Here is a 22569-nt window from a genome sequence, read left to right as displayed (position 1 = left end):
GCATCCTCACAGGTCCCTGGGCCAGGAAGTCCCCTGCCCCCTCTCCCCATGCCCTGCTCTTCCACAAGCCCTGATGACTCTTTCTTTGCCATGTCCATTCCCGTCACTTCATGTCTGTCCCCACTACCAGGCTCTTGTTGTCCTTTACCTGAATGAACACAAAACTTTCTAACTCCTTTCACAGGAGCTCCAGTGGCGCAATTGGTTAGCGCGCGGTACTTATATAACTCCTTTCACAGTAACTGGCCTCCCTCTGAGCAATCCAGATCTTACAGTGCCCTTCCCCACTCAGGACTCTTCCCATCGTCTTTAGGATCAGACTCGAACCCCTTCAAAGTCTGACCTCTGAAACCTCACCTTCACTCCTCCATGTCACTCATACCCTCCCTCCTGTTCTGGCACACCGAACAACTTAGAGTTCGGTTTCCGTGTCTCCACCTTGCTCCCCAGGCCCATCTGTCTGCCTGAAATGCCATTTCTCTGTTATCATGTATCTAAATCCCACTATCTCAGTAGATCCATGTCAAATGCTGCCTCCTCCAGGCAGCCTTCCATGCTTCTCTCAGCAATATGAGATGGGTCCTCTCTCTGAACCTCCCTGTAGCTGTATTTTTCATCACCTCCCATTGTGGTTCTGTAGTTTCTTTCCATAGTTCATGTAACTCCTTGAGGACAGTGGGGTGGTCATATCTTATACCTGACATTGTCATTTCCCACCATATCCAAATAGGGTCTTATATACAGTAGGTGTTCAATTAATGCTTGTTGTGTACCATGTGCAGGAATGAGTGGGTGAGTGAGTGAGTGATGGAGCACGTTGCTCATATTGTGGGACATTGACTGGGTGAGAGGGAAACGGGCCAACTCAGGGAACGTTGCTCCAGACTCCCCGTCATCCCTCGTCTAGAGGTGGTTGTCGGGATTGTGGGGTTGGTGAGGGCTTGACTGGAACTCTGGCTCCTGGTCATTGCCAAGGCCAGGACTCCAGAGGTGCGAGGGAGTTCTAGCCTCACGGCATCTCAGGAGCAATGAACTGCAGGGGCAGGAGGGTTTCCACCTTCTCCACTGGAGACGGGAGAAAACTGACTTTGTGTGTATCCGCCGCCCTTTGACCAAGCTTCTCCTTTAACCTAGAGGACCGTGCACGTGGCTTTTAAAAACAGGACTCTGGTGTTGGCGAACGTGCGGGCATCACAGCACCTGCCAGAACTACCGCACGTGCTACCTCGGTGCCCTCGGCCAGCGGCTTGGGCGGGGGATGCTCTGGTTACCGCTTACTCTGCATTGAGAACTGTCCGGTGGGAAGAGGTTTCTCAGCAGAAATATCCGTGTTTGAGCTCAAGTCCCTGCTTTGAACTTCAGACTGCAGCTTTCTCTTACATTCTTTACCGTTTCTGACCACACATCCACCTTTTATTTAACTTTCTTTGAGTCATTTCTCCATTGGGGGCTGAGGTTGGGGGGCTCATCTCATCTAGAGCCGCCATCAGCAGATTGGAAGAGTGGGGAGGTTACCGGGGGCTGTGGACTGTCCACCTCTGGCCGCTGGTGCGGGATAAGGGAACGAACGGGATGGCTGTGGGTTTGGGGTGCCTCTGAGCCCACACGCTCTTGATGAATTTCACTTGGACTTTGCTCCCAAAGGAATTTGTCAAAGCAGCTCCCCATCTGCACACTCGGGAAACCCGAGCCCAGTAGACCCCAGCAACCCCACAGGCCCCATAAGAGCAGGGCCTCTTTCTGTCTCTGCGTCCACCTCCCACCCTGCGACACTGCCCTGACTGGTTTCTTCCTGTGATTATCCATCTCTGTATGTGCTGTTTTTTGCCTTGTAGTAACTCAGGTTGGTGTGTCCCAAGGGCATAATATGTGTCCAGACCCTGGCATACCTGAAAGGGGCAAAAGACTAGGCTCAGATTTCAGGTAAGATCTGTTTGGGAATGTTCTTATTGCAAGAAGGGTGTGATGGCCTGGTTGGGGGGAAGACAGGGACTGGCCTTCCTGGAGGTAGAGTGGAGAGGACCATGTGGGTGCAGGATCACTTCCTGGAGAAGAGCTTTGGCCTTTAACATTCTCTCTTGGTCCAGTCCTGGAACTAGTACCCACACCTTAAGGGTGAAGAGAGGGCTGTAGACTGCCAGTGTCACCCAGCAGACCTATACCCAGGATACAAAGGGCTGCCATCATCAGGAATGATGTGCCAGCAGGCAGCTCACACCTCCGATAGTCTAGGACACCCTAGGGCCCCGAGACAGTGCATTCTGTAAAGTTTCTAACTATCGAGGCATCTTCTCATAATCCTCCACTTTCATGAAAGTTTATGGGTATCATCCACCCACTCTTAGCTGTCCCAATTGTCCTAATACTTATCTCAGGGGATTGCTGTTTCGCTCACAAAGTCACCTTTTAACTCAGTCCTAAAACCATTAAATGGTCCAAAAAAGAAGATGAAGAGCAGGTGTTCCTTCCAATGGAGGTTTTAAGTGATAAATGGTGGAGTGGAGATTAAGGGCCAGAGGAGAAATAAAGTTCGGCATGGTGCTTCTTTGTGGACCTAGGAAGGACTCAGGGGGGTACCTGGCAGGCCCAGGGGTGGAGCTCACAGATACGCCTTGTCTCCCAGGTTAGGATCCAGCGTCCAGTTCACCTGCAACGAGGGCTATGACCTGCAAGGGTCCAAGCGGATCACCTGTATGAAAGTCAGCGACATGTTTGCAGCCTGGAGTGACCACAGGCCGGTCTGCCGAGGTGAGGGTGCCCCTGGAAAGGGAGGCTGGCCAGCAAGCTGGGCTGGGCGTGGAGGTCAGAGCCCAGCTCCTGTTGCCTGAGTCCAGGCTCTCATCCAGACTGGCTCACCTCATTCTCGCTGTTCCCCACACCTCAGATCCTGCACCCATTTACTAACAAACCCAACACATTTATTTAGCACCTCCTCTGTATCCAGGCCTATAGAGGAGCAGGAGATAACAGAGATAACAGATAACAGAGATGGGGAAGAGAGGCACGGTCCCTGCCCTGCCTGCACCTGACAGTCTGGTCAGGGAGTCACACATGAGCAGGTTTCTGGCCCGCTGCACCAAGATATTACAGCTGCACCTGTATGGGAAGGGAAGTCACTTTGTATCATGTCACCTTGAATCCTTCTGTTATAGCACACAGACATCCCAAACCCTCCATCTCAATGCCCTTGTGTCTTTCTACATACTCAGCAATAAACAGACCTGTCACTTCTGAAAGAATGCTCTGAGCTATGCAGGAGTAACAGGGCCCATGACCACAAAAGGCCTCTCTGTGGGATTCCTCTAACCTCACACCTGGACATCTTATTCTCCGGGGCCCTGCCATCCCAGGCTTCACAAGAACCAAGGCTGGGCTGGCCAAGTCCCCATTCCCCAAATAATCTTAAAATATGAGACCTGAATGTATTTTTTTCTTTGGGACAGGACAACTTCTATGGTAGAGAAGCCCCTGGCCTCATCTCGCAGGGCACCACTAGATGGCTTTTCATGTCCTACACTGCATTCATCTCTCTTTTTCCATTGTTTGCACACATGACCAGGACTCAAGAGTTCTTGGTACAAGAGTAAGGAGTCACTCTAGAGTTTGTAAACAAAGACAGCAGTTGTCCTTTTGAGTGACCCTTTGGAAGAGAAAGTGTGCTGCCCACTAAAGTTACATTCCAGATCCTTCCAGTTTAAGAAGGAGATTCTTTGCCTCTCTTCAGGCACATGCATCAAGATGAAATTCATGCAGAGTAAGATGGGTCCAGGGTAAAGAACTTAGATCACTGCTGCACTGAGGAAGGGGCAAGTTGGAGCTGAGACCCACTCCCTTTTTCTACTGTGTTGATAAGCACTCTGGAAGAGGGTCATGAAAATCTCTCTCAAATAAGCCTTAGATTAATTCATTCTCACTCAACTTTGAGGTGGCCACGATCCACAATTAATGTGCTTTGCATCCCCACTGATTTTAGTTATATTATTTCAAAGATTCCACTTAGCTAATATTTTTCTAAAAAATCAAACAAAAGAAGAATTCTTGGGTATTACTCTCAGCTTTGCCACCAGCTGGCCATGGGTAATTTGGCAAAGCCCCTATCTTCCCTGGGCTTATTTTCTTACTGGTGAATATAGATCATGGCTCCTACCTTACCCATCTGTGTTAATGTGAGGGTCAAATGGAGTTGTAGATATGGAAACACTTTATGAATTGGGAAGTGCTGGACAAGAAAGCAAACATCCTTGTGCTAGAATATAAGCTCTATAGGGCAAGGATGTCTGTTTTGTTCACTGCCTTGAATAGGGCCAGGCACATAGTAGGTGCTCAATAGCATGTGTTGAATGGATGATTTACTAAATGAATAATTGAATAGCACAACACTCCATTTCCGGGGAACCAAGACACCAGCTGAGTAGACAGGCATAGAATTACCAAGTCTGAGGACCAAGGCACCCTTTGCCTGTCTGTCATTTCAAAATTCCTTTTGAGGAGCCAGAACAAGGATGCCTTCAGGAGGTGGTGGGATCTGATCTCTCCCCAAGACCTTTTCATTGGAGGCAGGTAGTTCTCTTAGTAATGGTGGTTGTTTACGTGAATAAGTCCAGGGTGGGGAAGGGCTGGTGTTTCAGAAGAAAGTTCACAGTCAAATAATGTGCTCGTCTTTTTTTCCGGACATGTGTGCCCCAGTCAAGTCCATCCAATGATTTTGATCCACTGGACTCTGCATTCTCTGCCACACTATTGACTAAGCATCGGGCCAAGCTTTTTCACATCCATTTTCATCCCATCCTCTGCCCCTGGGAAGTGGGGGAGGGGGGGGAATCACAGAAAACAGAGCCAGACAGAATTGGGTACAAATCCAACAATTACCACTTTTTAGCCGGGTGTCCTTAGGCCTGTCTTTTCACCTCTGTGAGTCTCTTTTCTTTTGATAAAAGGCAGTGATTATAGAACATTGCTTTATGACATTACTGCGAGAACTAGAGGAGACAGTGGACACGAAAGGCCTCATTTAGAAGTGACCCCAGCGTATCTGTGAGTCTCGTGTGCAGCGTGTTTAGGTTAAACTAAACAACTAAGGCCTGTCGGGATATAGCTTCCCCACACCTCAGAGCGCACCCTCAGCCTCTAGTGGCCCCAGATCTTTTAGAAGCCTGTTTTCTCACTGTCCTGTCCAATCCTGTTGCAATCACACACCTTGGGAGGCCCACAGACTTTGATCTAGAGACCAACTCTACCTCCTGCTGGCTTGCTGGCCCTGGGCAGCTTCCTTCCTCTTTTTTAGCCACAAGTCCCTCATTTGTGAACTGGGAAAACAAAACCTCCAGTGCCTAGTGATTGCCAAATTGAAACAAGCCATTTTATAGAAAGTGACCAGCACTAGCTGTGGTTGAGAGGGGCCTCTAGGGCAGGTTCACCTTCCTGCCACTCGCTCCCTCTTTTTCCCTCTCCCAAGGTCATTGTGAGGGAGGAAGAGAAAAGCAAAGGTTGCTGGGTTTGGACTTGGCTGATCTGTCCTGGACTTCCCCAAAGGTCAAGGGCTGAGTTAGATATTAAATTCAAGGGGGCGGCTTCCCTGGTGGCGCAGTGGTTGAGAGTCCGCCTGCCGATGCAGGGGACACGGGTTCGTGCCCCAGTCCGGGAAGATCCCACATGCCACAGAGCAGCTGGGCCCGTAAGCCATGGCCGCTGAGCCTGCGCGTCCGGAGCCTGTGCTCCGCAACAGGAGAGGCCACAAGAGTGAGAGGCCCAGGTACTGCAAAAAAAAAAAAAAAAAAAAAAAAAAAAAAAAAACTCAAGGGGGGGTTCTTTAATTTTGGCAGTTTTGAAAGTTTTCCTTTTAAAATCTCTTATTTTTAATTAGTCAGAATTACTATTCTAATTGTGATTTTTTAACAGAGAGTTTAAATGAAGCCCACTTTAAAAACGGAAAGGGACAAAACTCTTTGAATTCTACAATAGCTCCACTAATAAGCAGGTTACCAAAAGATCACAGTCTGAAAAGGATTCACCGCCACACACAGTGGTATTATTTTTCCTCTAATGCATTTAAAATATGATTTGATTTTAAACATTCATTTTCCACACAATTAATTCTACCAAAACATGCGACCCGGCAAATGATAGGTTTTCAACAAATGTTTGAGGACAACCTGAATGAATCAGTGATTGAAATGAATGAACAATTGGGGACCGTGCCCTCATTTTGGAATTTGAAATTAGATATTCACAGGCCTTTTTTTTCTTCCCTTCCCACCAGAAGAAATAAGCTTCTCATTTAACTACTAGAAAATTTTGATCATCCAAAGGAATTGAGGACAACATGAAACATTGTTATGCTGATAAACTAATTCTATTCAGGCCCAGATACAGGCAGTATAGTATAGGGCTTGTCAAACTTATTTCACATAGGCAGCCCAATATTTTTTAAAAAGCTTTTGCAGGGGCTTCCTTGGTGGTGCAGTGGTTGAGAGTCCGCCTGCCGATGCAGGGGACGCGGGTTCGTGCCCCGGTCCGGGAAGATCCCACGTGCCGCGGAGCTGCTGGGCCCGTGAGCCATGGCCACTGAGCCTGCGCGTCCGGAGCCTGTGCTCCGCAACGGGAGAGGCCACAACAGTGAGAGGCCCGCGTACCGCAAAAAAAAAAAAAAAAGCTTTTGCAGAGGTCCCATAAATAAAATAGATGCCGTGGAGCTTCTCTCAATGAAGTAGGGGCGGGGGATTTGGAGTTACCCCCTTCTCACCACTTCCAGCAGCCACAAAGCCACCTCCAGGGAACCCCTGAGGTTCTGGGGGACACGGTTTGTAAACCACTGATGGAGTGAAGTAGACCAAATTGACAACCAGGAGATCTGGTTTCTTGTGACCACAAATTGGTGTTGACAGAGGATAGGGATGGAGTACCAGCCCCAGGTGAAATACAGTCACTGAGTCACAGAGTAGATCATCAACAGAAAGTCGTACATTATTTTTCTTCCTAGAATAAGAGCTGTTTTGGTAAATAGAACACCAGACTCAGGACTCAGAGACCTAAGTTCAAGTTCCAACCTTGCTAGTAACATACCATATGGCACAGGGCAAATTACTGAAATGCTCTGAATCTTCTCGCTCATTTCCTAAGGTGGGAGTGAAATGCGGGAAATATTGCACAAAAAAGTTTAATTTAATGCCGTGAAAATTACAGGTGGCTGTCTTCCATCTTGGGTCAGCTTCCTGGGCCTCCCCCTTAAACACTAATGTTGTTCAGAGTTTTGTCTTCATCTCCCTCCCCTCCTCTTTTCTCCATCCCCTCACCCCTACCCTTGTCCCTCCCCCATGCTACCCCCACCTTCCTCTCCTGTCCTCTGTAGTTATTCTCCCCTGGGTGATGTACTGACTTCACTAGAATACATGCCCCATTGCTCCCTGAGCCCCTTACCTATACGTATGTACTAATGATAAAGCTCCCATTCATTAAGCTATTTATACTTGTATAAAGCAGTACAGTAAACATTTTTCATAATTTCTTTACAAGGAAAGAGGCAACATCCATGTTTTATGTTTAGCTAAAGCTTGGAGTGGTCCACCAACTTGCCCAAAGGCCCAAAGCTAATCTTTGGAACTGAGATTCCACCGCAGTCCAAAGGCTCTATCCTACTTCTACTTGAAAATTGCACCTGGACACCAATTTGGAGTAAATACACTAGATGGAACCACGTAGAACAACCTCTCCTCCCCCTTGCCCCCACTTTTTGGTAACATTTATTTTGATCTAATTGTGAACTCACAGAAAATTGGCAGGAACTGTGCAAAGTATTATATGTTCTTTGCCCAGATTTAAACAACTACTTTTAGGGAGTTAATGGATAAGATGGATCAGTCACAGAGGTAGGAGAAGAGCCAGAGGCATCCTGGAAGCCAATGAATGTGAGTTTCACAGAGAGAGAAGGGTCAGCAGGGTCAGACACTTTAGAGAGGTCGAGTACAACAAAGACTGGAAAGCAGCCCCTGGGGTTAAGTGGCTCAACTAAGTGGTGGATGTTTGAAATTGCCCCTGTAAGGAACTGTCAAGGAAACGGAACAAAGACAAGAGAGAGGACTGACTTGGGCCAAAGCTTCCATTACAATGGCAAACCACAAGTCCGTGGTGGTGCCATGGTTCTCCTGGCAGCCCCCGGGCACCCAGGATTAGGAACAGAGATGGTTAATCAAAGGCAGATAGGAGAGTGTTACAGGAGCTGCTGGTGAGGGTCTTGAGGTCCAGACTAGGTAGTGAGAGAAGAAGGGTCAGGAGGGGATGGAGAGATGGGGAGAAATGAGGGAGCCTGGGGTCTGGAGAGACCTAGGGTTTAGGACAGCAGGTGGTGCATCGAGACCAAAGTCACTCCTCTGGATGCATAGGCAGCAGGGAAAGGAACGGGGTGATGGAGTTTAAGATCTCACAGATGGACTCTCCTGGGTCCCAGAACAACAGGCCCTGGGTGTGGCCATGGACGTGGTTGACCTTGGGCAGGGACACCTGATCTCAGGAGGAGGCGCTGACCTCTGAAAGGCGAAGGAGCCATCCCTCTGTTGGAAACAAAAGGAAGACGACGAGCACATAAGCAGACGGGATTGCAGACTTGGGGGGTGAGAGAGAGGGCACGCCTGCCACATGTCCTCTGTTCCACCCACGAAGACTGAAGCAAGTCATCACCTGAGAGTAAGGGGAGGCAAGGGGAAAGGTGAGAGGTCCGAGGGACATGGAGGAAGCATGAAAGGGTCTTTGAGCAGAGTGGGAGAGTGAGCTTAATAGGGCTAAATGGCAGAGTTGCTGGACAATATCCAGGACTTTTTGAGGTGGGTGATCATGAATTTATGGTGACACCAATCTTCCTACTCATGTGATTTTTCTCCAGCAAGGCTCTACTGCATGGGGGCAGGGCTAGAGAATGTAGGTGGAGAAGTTCATCCACAATTGACGTCTTTTGGGCAATTATTTAAAGGAAAAAGGAGCAAGGGACTTAGGTGAATTTGCAAGAAAATTATCATAATGGTGGACCATGGGATCTAAGTTGGGTAAGGATGGAGGAGAAGACAGGGAGCTGATGGTAGAGAGAAACTTGGTGTCAGTGGAGTGAGATACAGATGAAGGTCAGAGAAGACTTCCTCCAGGGGGTTAGCAATTGTTTGTGGAACAAAACACTGGTGGGGAGGAGAAAGCTCTCCACTGCGGAGTGCTGCGGACCCAGGAGGGGGGAGAAGGGCTTCACTCACGGCAGAAGTTGGAGCAGGCAGTTCTGAAAGACATTGCAGCTACAAGTCAGAGTTTCTTTGCATTAGAATTGGTGGCCAGGAGGTGGTTCTAGAGAGAGAACTGTGGAAAGGAAAGGATGAGGAGGGAGGTCAGTAGTAGGAGAAGTGAGGGAAGCCAGCATGGAGCAGGGTGGGAATAAGACTTGGGGAGAAGATAGAAGACCAGAGGCACTTGCACCAGTTCTGTGATGCCAGAACTGGCTGTGGGTCTAAATGATATCTCCCTAAAGTCCCCCGGAATACTGCCCCTGTTATATGGTGTAGTGATGTTCAGAGGAAGAATGGGACTTTGCAGCAGAGCTTGGGCATGGAAGGTCCTGGAAAGTCTCCTGAAAACTATCCAGCAAGGCATTTGATGGGAAAAGGCAAATAGAGAAACATAAATATGTGTTTATTCATTTATTCAGTCACTGTCTGAGCATCAGCCATCTCGCCAGCCCTTGTGGGTCACAGCGATGAGCTATTCATCTGCTGGTGGGATCCCAGCGGCTGGCTGCTCAGGGAGAAGTCTGTCTGTCTGCAGACCCCCTGACCTTACCCAGACAGCAGAGGAAAAAAGAAGCTGATGCTCCATTGTGAACCTATTTTTAGGTGCTCCATGCTAACTAGCTGCAGATTGTAATATTTTAATTAAAACCCCTCTAAGCCCTTAAAGTGGTAAATGCCTTTTTGACCTGTTCTCTCTAATTTATCTTCAGCACATTTCAACAAACTGCAAATACCATCTAATTTTTGGAAACAAGTGCAGGATAAATTAAGTCTGAAGCTGAGGGCTTTTGGCAGCAAAACCTGAGTCTCCAGAATAGGTGTAAGGTAGTGCTGGTAGAGATTTGTCAGGATTCCCTGCAGGCCTAGCATTCTGAATCCACAGGTCCTCTTTGCAAAGGTGGGCTGGGATCAGGGTTTGGGTTTTGATTATCGTATTCTAATTTGTTTAGTGATGTTGTCAGCCTCCAGTGTGGTCAGGGGAAAAAAATCCTATAAAGAAACTTCAGGAAGGGTAGAATTAAGATCCCTGGCCTTGAGAAATCTTGGGGATAGTGAGATGGAATGAACATAATATCAGAGTCTGACAGTCCCAGCCCCCCTTTGTTAAATATTGATGATGTCTCGGATCCTTGGTGAACCTTCATATCCAAAATCTCATAGAATTTCATCCTCACCATGCCTCAGTGGGGCAATATCACTAGTCCCATTTTACAGATGAAGTAGAATCAGAGAGGTTTTCTAACTTACCAGACTTAAACAAATAGCAAGTGGACTTAAAACCCAGAATGCCAAGCTGGTAAACCCCACAGCCTGCTCTCTCCTCCCCATGCGGTGCTGCCTTCAGGCCCAGTTGTATCAAGTGGAATCAGTGATTGTCAGTGTTTCTCAGCACAGAATTACAGGAGCAATCAGATGCACGGGAGGGGAGTGCGGGAGAGGGTTCCCCTAGGGCTTTGTTCAAACTTGATTCAACATCTGAGGTCAGGATGAGAAGATCCTTCAGGTGCAGGACTTGGGAGGGCCAGCAATTCTGACCCCGGGTCTCTTGCACGTAACCCCTGACAACACTCACTCCACTCAGTTGTAACTCTTTGTCACATCTGTTCCCTCCACTTGCTGGCGGCCCTTCAGAGAAGAGGGATTGTGTCTTAGACACTTTTCTCTCCCCACACTCTGCCTGGCCTGTTACTAGGCTCTCAGTATATGTGGGAATGAATGAGCACAGGAATGAGTGTGTGAAATGAGAAGAGATTAATTATGTCCAGAGCTGGGGAGCCTGCTTCCCCAGGCCCTCCTAGGAAGGGTTTCCTGGGAAAGGTTTATCACAGCCCTGTCCACACACGTAGAGGAGCTCTAGGATATTTTGCCCCACCAGAGGAAACCAGGTTTGACACCACTTTCATTTTATATACTTAGGCTTGTTGAGTTTGCTCACTATTTCTTTACCGTTAGGCACTTTGCCTACAATTAAGATAAATTGCCATGTGGGCAGCAACAGAACAGGCTCATAGAACTCTTTATTAAAATAGCTGAGCGCTAACATTGAAGAATGAAGTGGTTGGAACTAAAGAACACGTTTTTAAAGAAGGCAAACACCTAGATACAATGTAGTACCTTAACTGGTATCAATCACTACTTAATCTAATTAGTTTAGAAGCTATTTTAAAGAGCTTAATTAGATTAAGTTGTGATTGATAACACTTTATATCTACTTGAGGAGAGCACTTCTAATTCACCTTGAATCTTTATGCTTCCAGTCAAAAGCCTATTTCAGGCACTTGCTAAGTGTGGGGAAGTCACTGAAAATCACTCTAGGTGCCTGGCACTGGGCTGAGCCAGAGGCCCCAGCAGAATCCTTGGGCTCAGACATTCTGATACCTAGTGGGGTGGCCTTGACAAGGACACCCTGAGATTCTACTTCAGGAGGCCTGAGAACAAATGGGGGAATGCAGAAAAGTCAGCAGAGCAGGAGGAGAGCAGTTTAGCAGGCCCGTAGGTGCATGGGGTCCACCTAGCTTGAGGTCAAGGTGTGTAGTAGCCCACACCCTCTTGGTAGAGATGTGCTGCTCGGTAACAGTGGAGTCAGGGTAGGGGGCTTGCTTAGCCTGACGGTGGAAGTTCATCATTGCCTAGAGAGCAGCGGGTCAAGGCATATGGAGCCTACTCCTCTCCCAGTGCTTGTGGAACTGTGACTTCCTTTGAGCCCACTAAGAACCATGGGGGAAGGAAACAGGAAGTAGGAAGTTATATCTGGGGTGGGATGTACAAACTTCAGTCTCTTCTGGGCTGGAAGTGGGAGGTGGGATGGGAACTCATCCTAACCTAAACTAAAATGCTTGTCTTCCATCTCCTCTCTGCAGCCCGTATGTGTGATGCCCACCTTCGAGGCCCCTCGGGCATCATCACCTCCCCTAATTTCCCCATTCAATATGACAACAACGCACACTGTGTGTGGATCATCACAGCACTCAACCCCGCCAAGGTAAGGCTCTTGGGGAGGATGGGCAGTGTCCTATGGGCAGGACTGGATTTGGGACAGTTGTTCTACCAGGGATTTCAAACCCAGAACTTGGTTGTGGTAGATTCTCTGCAGACAATTATTAAAAATTGTTTTTACTAAATACCAAGTAGATAAAAAGCATACTTGTAAAATGTAAGATATAAAGAACATCAATACAACAAACACCTGTGTAGCCATCTCCCCACTCAAGAAAAAAAAAAAAAAACCAGATATCTTAGTGATGTGTGTCCCTCACTAACCTCATTCCATTCCCTATCCCTCAGGTCACCATTACCTCGATTGTGTGCTTTATTATTCCTCTGCTTTTCTTTATAGTTAGCACATAAGTGTGTATCCATAAAAATATTTAGTTTGCCAACATTTGAACTTCATATAAATGTAATCATGATGTATATAGTGTTAATCAAGTTCACTCAAAATTATGTCCTTAAGATTTATCTGTGTTATCTTGTATCATTTTGCACTGCTATATACATCTTTTCACATCTTTATTTCCCAGTTAGTACTTTTTTTCCTGTGAAGTGCCCTTTGTTCTCTAATAAATTTTATAAGTATCTTGCCAAGATCCACAAAATGACCTGTTGCAATCTTTATTTTAATTATACCAAAACTACAGATAAATTGGAGAACTGATATCTTTATGAGACCAAGTCTTCCAGTCCATTAATATGCTATATCTTTATTTACTTAGGGCTTCTTTAATGGCTTTCAGTACACTTGTGTAATTTTTCCATTGTAAATCTTGTACAATTCTTAATATATTTATTCCTAGATATATTTGTTGTTGCTTTTATAAATCATATTTTAAAGATTTTATTTTCTACCTTTTTCTTGCATGGTGGTTAGAAATGCAATTAATTTTTATACTTTGATTTTTGTATATAGCAACTATTCCATAATAATTTACCTGTGAATTCTTTGGAGTTTTCTACATAAGACAGTTATCATCTGCAAAGAATTATGGTTTTATTTCTTCCTTTTCAATCTTATACCTTTTCTTCAACCTTTTTCTTGCCCCAGTGTTCTGCCTAGAATCTCCAGTGTAATGTCAAACCATTGTGATGATGGTAGGCACTTTTACCATTGCTCAGTGTTAAACACAATGTTTTACTTCCTCACCATTAAGTATGATGTTTGCTGAAGTCTTTTTCTTAAATTTATAGTTCCTTTCTAATCCTAGTTTGCTAAGAGCTTTTATTGTGAATGGATGTTGACTTTTATTAAGCATCTTTCTATATCTATTGATATAATCGTATGATTTTCTCCTTTATTCTCCTGTGTGGTGAATTCCACTGGTTGATTTTTCTGATGTTAAACCAACCTTGCATTCCTGAGATAAACCCAACCTGGTCATCTAGTATTATCATTTTTAAACATGCCTATATTTGATTTACTAATATTTTGCATAGTGATTTTGCTTCTATTTTGTTATGTATTATATATATAACAAAATAGAATATATTATATATGCACACACACACACACACACATACATACATACACATGCATACACACACACCCCTGCCAGATCTCTGTGTCAAAATATTGTTAACCCATAAAATGATTTGGAGTTTTTCCTCTTTCTATCCTACCTTTGTTTTTGGTGTTCTGCAGTTTCACTGTCATATATCTAGTTGTGGATATTTTTGTATTCATCCTATTTGATATCATTAAGCTTCTTGAATCTATGGATTGCATCTTTCATCAGTTTGGGAAAATTTTTAGCCATTGTCATTTCGACTGTTGTCTCTCCTGTATTCTCTCTCTTTTCTGCTTCTGGAAGTCTGACAAGGCATGTTAATGTTTCTCACTCTATCTTCTTTGATTCTCAACTTCTATCATTTTCTCTCATTCTGTTCAATAATTATCTGTTCAGTTATGTCTAACCTCCATTGAAGTCATTCACTGGAGATTTATTTTAATTTCAAATATCATTATTTTTAGTTTATAAAGTCCTATTTAGCTTTTTTCAGGTGCTTTTTGAGGTAATTTTATAATCTCTTGCTCCTTACATATATTTAAGTTATTTAAATATGTTAAACACATTTATTTTATATTCTGTGTCTGTGAATCTCAGTATATGAAATCTTCGCAAGTTTCACTCTGTTGTCTGTTGTTTCTCACCTCTTGCCCCCAGAACCATGTTTCTTTCTTTGTTTTGTAATTTTTGACTATGTGGTTAGAATCATAAACTTTGTCTGTGGGAATTCCTTGAGACCTGGGTAGAAGCTGGTGTGTTTGCTTCTGCTCAGTGCCTGGGGGCATTACCAGCCAGAAACCTCTTCAGACTAAATTCTCACTATGAAGGTTTCAAACCACCCAAGTAATCTGAAGGCTTAAAACCCATGTGAAGACAGATTTAGCATGATGGAGTCTCAGGGGAAGTTTTCTGTTTGCTGTTCACTCAGTGTCAAGGTCTGAGATAAACAATCAGCCTCGAGATCTACCCAGAGGGTAGCAATGCTGTATGAGAAGGATGGTAGGCTTATTTCTAGTTCATCCTCACACTAAGGGTGCAGCCTTAACTAGCTCAGCTTTGTTCAGGGGTGTCATCGAGAGACCCTAACTTTGGTGGACCCTGACCTTTGTCTCCTTCTCCCTCTTCTCCACAAGGCCCTGAAAACCAAAGCTCTACTTCACCAGTTTTTAAAAATGCACTCAAGGCCAAAGTCAGCTTCATGCTCTGAATCACATTTTGTATCTCTACATTGCCTGGGTTTTAGACTCTGAGAATTCTTACTATACTAGTCTTCTCAGGCTTCCATAACAAAATATAATAGACTGGGTGGCTTTAACAAGGGACAGTTATTTTCTCACAGTTATAGAGGCTAGAAGTCTATGATCAAGATGCCAGCAAATTTGGTTTCTGGTGAGGACTCTTCCCAGCTCATAGACAGCCTCCTTCTCACTGTGTCTTCACATGGCCTTTCCTCTGTGCACATTCAGAGAGAAACTTTCTGGTATCTCCTCCCCTCTTTTGAGGACACCAAACCCATTGGATTAAGGCCCCACCCTTATTACTTCATTTAACCCTAATCACCTTCCTAAAGGCCCCATCTCCAAATACCATCACATTGAGGGTCTGGATTTCAACATATGAAATTTAGTGGGATATAATTCAGTTCATAACACTTACTAACTTGTAAAAAGCTTTTTTTTTTCTTTTAAAATTTTACTCAACATTTTTAAATTGTTTGCTCAAGAGTGCCTAGGACCATAATACTTGGAACACTGGAACCAGATTTCCTCTGCCAGGCACTTTACAAAGAAAGATTCATATTTTATCAAACCATTTGATGATGAACCTAGTCAATGGAGAAGGATGTTTCAGCCACATGAGGGTGGAAATGGAGGCTAAACCATAAGAAGGACCTACTACCATGAAGTTATTAAGTTGCTGACTAGAGGACTCTTTCTTGTGTTGTTAAAAATGCTTATCTCTGTTTGCTTTTGAATCTGAAGGTGGGGTACAGGAGGAAGTGTAGGTAAGGCGTGAGAATTTTCTGAGAAACAATTTGATTTGCCCTCAGAAGGCCTAGGCTTGGCTGGTGTGTGGAGGTCAATGGCCCCATATTGGTCACTACCCCACATGCCCTGCAGGAGGTCACTCCAACCTGGGTTCCTGAAGCCAGCCCCTCTGAAGGACACTCCCTCAGAGTCAAGTTGTTCAGAAGGGTGTTCTTAGCAGCTTCATGGGTTCTTACTGGGCTTCAGGTAGTGCTGGGGTAGCCCAGAAAGGCTGAAGGGAGTTCCTTACTGACACCACCCAGGAAGACAGCCAGGGAGCATACAATGCCGAAAGGAGGGTATAAGAGTAGAAACTCAAAGTCTTAGACTGAAGACTCGGAGCTGTCTTCCTGTAAATATCAGGGAAAGTGCATAGTGTTTTCCTACCCCTGTTCACTGGCCCACAGGAAAGATAACAAGTGTGTCCAAGGACTGCTTGTCTGGTCACTTTGGGAACATCTCCTTCAGCAAAAATCACAGCCTCTCCAAGTTCACAATATGTTTTATGAGATGAGCATTTATTCGTTCATTGACCATGATATGATCTCTGTCCTGCACAGGAGCGTGCACATAGGAGAGAAGTCATGTAAGTAAATGTAAAGCTAGAGTTTGGATAAGTGCTAATGGAGATGAGTCTAGAGTGCGATGGGAAAATCTAGGAAGGAGCCACTACCTGGAAGGTCAGGGAACTTTTCACAGAGGGGGTGACATTTAAACAGGGTCTTGAAGGATAAGTAGGCTTAGAAATCAATATTTCAGAGTGGATACCTGTGCAGAGGCACCAAGGTTTGGAACAGTCTCTTAGAACTGAAAATAATTCAACATGCCTATATCAAGATGAGGCTGGAAAGGTCAGCAAGATTTAGATCATGGTGAACACACATGCTTGGTAGCGAGGCTTGAGTTTTATCCTGAAACGGATTTTTAAGGGTAGAAGTGTTAGGCTGTTGGTAATAACAATAAGAGCTATCTCTTATTGTATGCCTGTCATGTGCCAAGAACTGAGCTAGGCCTTCTGTGTAAATGACTTTCTTTCATTCTCTGCATAGCACCAATTAATTAGGTTTTAAAAAGACCCATTTGATGGATGAAAAAACTGAATCGTGGACAGGTTGAAGGTTAAGAAACTTACTCATAGCACATAACCAGGAAATAAGTGGCAGCACTGAGATTTAAACCTAGTCTTCCTGGGTCTATTGCCCATGAACTTCAGTAGCTATGCTGTGCTACTGGATGGAACAAGATCTCAGAATAGATAGGAGGGGCTGGGACTGGTAGCACTGGAATCAGCCTTGGGAAGGATGAGGGCCGTTCTTTCTTCTGAACCAGAGCAATAGAAGGAAGGTCTGAATTTTTGAAAGATTACTCTGGCATCAGTAGAGCTATTAGAGAGGGATACTGGGGGGAGTGAGACCAGTTAGGAGGCTGAAGCAGTTACCCAAGTAAGAAATCTGGGGTCATCAACCAAGGCTTTGGAAACATGGAGGGGGAGACAGATTTAAGAAGAATTTAGGGAATGGGATGAGACTTGATGGCTGATTGGGTGTGAGATGGAGGGAGAAGGAGAGGTCTCATTCAACATTGTTTACCAAGTGACCACCATAATGCCTGGTATATAGTAGGCACTCAGTAAACATTTATTCAATGAACAAATAGCTGATGACTCAGTGTTTTCTGACATGGACCAATCGGTGGCTTTGAAAGGAAATACAAGAAGAGGAACAAGCTTGGCAGCAGTCAAGAGGGAAGCATGTGCATTTGAAGTGCCTGCATTTCATCCAATGACATTTGGATACACTGGTTGGAAACTGGATAAATGTGGGTTCAAGAGAGAGATTTGGGGGTCATTTCATCAACACACAGTTGGGAACAGAAGCGTAAGGAGTGGATAACCCTTCTTGGAGAGAGCAAAGAGAATGAAAAGACTTAGAATGGATCTGGGAACACAATCCTTACAGATGAAGGAGATCCAGTGAAAGAACCAGAGAAGGAGCAGTCAACGTGGTAGGAGGGAAATCAAGCTACAAAAGCAGGAAGAGTTTCCAACCAGGATATGTCTAACAATGGCAACGCTGAGAAGCGTCTTGTTAGAATAGGACTGGAAAGAGACTGTTGGCTTTGGTTTTGGAAGAAGACCTTTCAGTGGAGCTTTGGGGGAAAGAAACAACAGTGGGATGGGGAGTGAATGGATGGGGATGGGGGGGTGCTCAAGAGGCCAGACATGTAGACAGCCTTTTTGACTTCATTGTGAAGTGAGGGAAGGAGAAAGGGCACATGAGGGAGGTCGGGTGGACAGAAAGCTTTGGGCTACTTAGGGTGTTTGTTTAGGATACTGGGATTTTGAGCCCGTTTGTAGGCTGTGGGCAAAACAAGCACAGAGAAAGAGAATGAAGATGTAGGAGAAAGAGGATGGTGAGTGAAGGATCTGGAGCGAGTGAGAGGCAAATTGGACTGAGAATGCAGGGGCTCCTTTCACAATGAGCAGGTGAAGAAAAATGCTGTCATGAGAAGGAGCTGAGAGGTTTGCCCACAGGAGTGTAGAGCAGGTCTCCTTATGATCATGGAATGATTACACATCCCTAGTACCTGTATGTGTGTGGGCATGAGGACCCTTCCTGCCATTTCATCCCCCTTGTAGGACCTCTCCTGGTTGAGCTTGAGAGGGAGCTGGGAATGTTTCAGTGACTAGGGCCTCCAAGGGCAATTGGAAGGTCCAAACAAGACCCAAAAATGGTCTGACATGGGAATGGCCGAGAACCTACGTCAAGATGCCAGCCTTGATTAAGCACCAGGGGCTGTGCTGCTCTGCACTGTGGGAACAAGAACTGACAGTCTCATTGCAGAGGCAGGTGAAGGGTATGTCTCTCCTCGATAAACTAAGAATAAAACAATTAAAACCACCTTGGTCCATCCTCCCGGAAGCATCCTCCCGGAAGCTGGGCAGATTCAGGGAAAAGAGAAAAGGCGGCTCAGAGCAAGTGATGCTGGCCTATTAGGTACACAGCTCTGCATTCTCCCTTTGATTGGGATGGTCTGGAGAAATGCGAGCCCCGCCTTGGCCAGGTGGGCTATCTTAGTTTTTGTAGTCATTTTGCCCACAATAACATTTCCCAAATTTAGTCAATCATCAGAAATACCTGGAGAGAGTTTAAAGACACAAATTCCAAAGCTCTTTCCTCAAAGATCTGATTCAGTGGGTCTGAGATGGAAACCTGGAACCTACATTTTTAAAGAGCATCCTGGTAGCTCTGACCAACCTGGCGTATGTGATAAGTAACAACCCCTTCCCTCCCAGCAAAGCATAAAGGACCCTCCTGCCCACCTCCCCTCAGGCAGCCCTGGCTTCAGCCACACTGAACTCCTGGTTCAGACACAGCTGGCCCTTTAAGAACTCTGTCCAGCACATCCTATCCCAGTGTGCTTTCCCTTCTCCTCCAGGCAAATCCCTACCCACCTCTGAGACACAGTTCAGATCCCTGCTCTTCAGACAAGCCTTCCTAACTCCACCAGGTCTTAGTCCTGCCTCTGTTCCTCCAGCACTTCATCAGCTCCTTCCGTTTGCATGCAAGTTACATTGCATTGTGTTGGGAATCTCTTTCCTCCATAGCTCATGCTAGCCCCCAAAGCAGGAGTGGCATTTTGCTTATCTCTCCTGCAGTTAGCACAGTGCCCGGCACAGAGGAGGAGCTCAGCAGATGTTTGACTACTTAACAACTGACAGAAGAGACCTATCTCTGGGTCAGGTAGCTCCTCAGGTATGGCCCCGCCCATGCTGGGCCCCAGAGCCTCCTCCTATTAGGACCTTTCAGCTCAGCCTCAGGAAGGGTGTGGCTGATGAAATTTCCGTGGTCAGGACTGAAACCCAGACCTGAGTCGGTGCCCCCTACCAGCGCACATCTGCCTTTCCTTCACAGCTTCTCAGTATGAACTTAAGACATGGGAGTCAGTTTGCATATGATCCTCGCTGGATTTGATCAGGACAGTTAATCCACCTGTGCTAGAAAAGAAGTAAAAGGCAGGCAGGAGAGAAAGAGAGATATGGGAGGGAGAGGGATGAGGATGCAAAGGAGAAGGAGGGGGCCTGGAAGGGGGAGGGAGAGGGAAGCACATTTTATGAACTTCAAAGCCAAAGATAACAGCGTTTTGATTATTCACTCCTTGGGGATTATCAGTGTCACTCTTCCCTTTGTAGATGTGAAGAACAGAGAAATACCTCTCCAGCCAGCAATGACTCTCTCGTGCAAATGTCAGGGACCCATGTGTTGGCCCTTTCGTTCACTCACTTATTCATTGAGCAAACATTCACTCTTGCACTCTCTGTGCTGCGCCCCATGCAAGATGCTGGCTGGTGATGAGAGAAGTTTTCCCTAAGTTCCCCCACAGCTCATTCCTCACACCTGGGCGGCTCTAGAGGGACCCTTCCATGGCCTCCTCCAAGTCCTGACCCTGATCCCTTTCCTTTTTACAGTTGTTTTCAGTTTCCGGTGTATTTTGGCATCCCTCTTCCCGTAGAGCTGGCCGTGGCCTGTTCCCACACACCCGCCTCTATTCGTGAAGACAAGGCCTGCTCCCTCCTCTAGCCGGGATTTTGTGCCCCTCACATTTGCCCTATCCCTGTGTTCCTCTGATTTCAGCACTCATCACACTGCGCTGTGTTTCGCATATACCCGTGTGTCTCCCCTTCTAGACTGTGAGGTCTCAGGGCAATGGCCATGTTTGTCTTCCTCTATTGCCTCTCCAAAGCCCAGCACCTGGCAAAAGGACGTATTAACTGTTGAGTGAATAATTGAATGAATGAATCCATCAACCAATGAGTGAATGAATGGATGAAGGGCTTACTACTCTCAGAGCCAGCAAAATTAAACCTGAGGTAGTGACCAAAGTTCCAGAACCTCTGAAAGTTCTCAATCTCTGCCCCTGGGCTTTCTTTCCCAACCTCCTCAAAAACCTTCCTTAAAGGTGCTGGAGGCCTCTCTGCTTGAACTCCTGAAGGTTCAGAGCAACCCTTCCACCGGACTCCCCTCCGCCCCACCCCAAGAGCCAGTACTCCAGCCCTGCCCTGGGCCCTCAGCAAGACCCAGGCAGGAGTCACCATGCAGGCTGTGCCCAGGGAAAGGGTGTTCCCTTCCTTTCATGGAGCTAATAGTCAGGCTGTTCGCAGCATTAGTATCCCGAGGCGGGGGGTTGGGGGAAGCCAAAGTCAGCCCTCAGGAGCTCAGAGAAGTGCTCTGAGGAGGAATAGGGAAGCAGGCCTGGAGCCTAGGGCTGTGGAGGGAGCTCTGACTCACTGGGAAGGGGCAGGGGCAGGCCATGGAAAGCCTAGGGTTTCCATGCCAAGAAGCGGAACTTTCTCCTGAGGCTCAAGAGTTGATCAACTTTTCTGTGGTGATGAAAGCCTTTCTTCAGAACCCATAGTCATTAGGTTCTGATTGGCTGTGAGTTGCAGAAAACTCCTCCACAGAAGCTTAAACAAAACACTGATTATTTTCTCCATAACCCAAAGGTCCAGAAGTGAAGACTCCAGGGCTGGTTTAGTAGTTTTCTCAGCGTCTTCAGCACCTCCTATTTTTCCCTCTGCCATGCTTTGCACGTGGCTCTTGTCCTCATGATCACAAGAAGGCTGCTTCACCTCTGCCCTCATATTTGTATTCCAGGAAAACAAGGAGAAAGGTGGGAAAATGCCCTGAGGACTCCTCAGCTCATGTCTCATTGCCCAGAGTCCTGTCACTTCACTATCCTTAGCTCTGAGGTTAGCCAGGTATATTGCCACACTCCAAACAAAGCCAGCGTTCTATTAAGAACGGGTAAATGGTGGGAGGAACATTGAGTGAACCACTATGTCTGTCACAGAGTCCCAATCATGAACTAGATCAAAAGGAACTGCTTTGGTTGGAGCAAGGCCCTGCCCACTCTGGCTCTTTTCCCGCCTTTGTTTGTGCCCCCTTAGTACCTTTGTAGAACCCCGGGGTGCCGGGGAACTCAATTTGAAAAGCATTGCTCTAGGCCAGAGGTCAGCAAACTTTCTGTAAAGAGCCAGATCATAAATATTTTATGCTTTGAGGACCATGTGAGGTTTTTGTTGCATATTCTTCTTTGTAGTGGTTTATGTATTTTTTAACCCTTTAAAAAAGTAAGAACACTTCTTAACTCAAGGGGCCAAACAAAAATAGGCCACAGGCCTGATTTGGCCCAAGGACCATAGTTATCCAACCCCAGCTCTAAGGGGTCGTGGGGCACAGAGTTTTTGGTACAGAGTGAAGGATGGGCAGCAGAGGCCAGAGCCCAGCTAGGAGGCAGTTATAGACATGCAGTCACTGGACAAAACAATCTCAGTCTCGATCTCTTGGGACTCCAGCTTCCCAAAATACACCTGAGAGCTGTCAGATCCTCTGGAGCCTCACTGAGACCTTGGGCACAGGCTGGCAGGACTGGGATCCCTGTCCTTCGGCTGGTCCTGGATGGTCTCAGGAAACAAGGAACGTCCTCTGGGCCCAGGGTGGGGACCCTCCATGGTCCCACTCCCATTGCCCACAATTCTCCAGAAAGGCGGCTGTGTGCTGAGGGGTACAGTCTCCAGGATTCCCTCCCCCACCCGCTCTCTGCAATGAACACAGACTCAGGCTCCCCTAAGCCCTCGTCCCGCTCCTGGGCCCTGGACCAACCTCCTGGCAGGTCTCTCTGCCTCCAGCCCTCCCTCCATGCTGAGTTATAGCTTCCCCCCCATCTTCACCCTCAAATCCAGACTGCTTGCTCTGGCCTGCCAGGCAAAATGCAGACTCA

General features: G+C 46.4%; 1 protein-coding gene across 2 annotated transcripts in view; it reads left to right on the top strand.

Annotated features, from left to right (window-relative positions):
- The window catches only part of CSMD2 (CUB and Sushi multiple domains 2), a 660274-nt gene that overhangs the window by 335603 nt on the left and 302102 nt on the right, over window positions 1–22569 (top strand). For both annotated transcript variants that reach the window (XM_060081981.1, XM_060081974.1), the window contains exons 8-10: window positions 1836–1923; window positions 2624–2748; window positions 12122–12243. In XM_060081981.1, the coding sequence (XP_059937964.1) occupies window positions 1836–1923; window positions 2624–2748; window positions 12122–12243 (335 nt within the window). The remainder of the gene's footprint in view (window positions 1–1835; window positions 1924–2623; window positions 2749–12121; window positions 12244–22569) is intronic.

The sequence above is a fragment of the Mesoplodon densirostris genome, chromosome 2, assembly GCF_025265405.1.
Source record: "Mesoplodon densirostris isolate mMesDen1 chromosome 2, mMesDen1 primary haplotype, whole genome shotgun sequence".
NCBI classification, from domain to species: domain Eukaryota; kingdom Metazoa; phylum Chordata; class Mammalia; order Artiodactyla; family Ziphiidae; genus Mesoplodon; species Mesoplodon densirostris.
The sequence above is the reverse complement of the archived record's forward strand: the minus strand, read 5'-3'. Positions and strand labels throughout refer to the sequence as shown.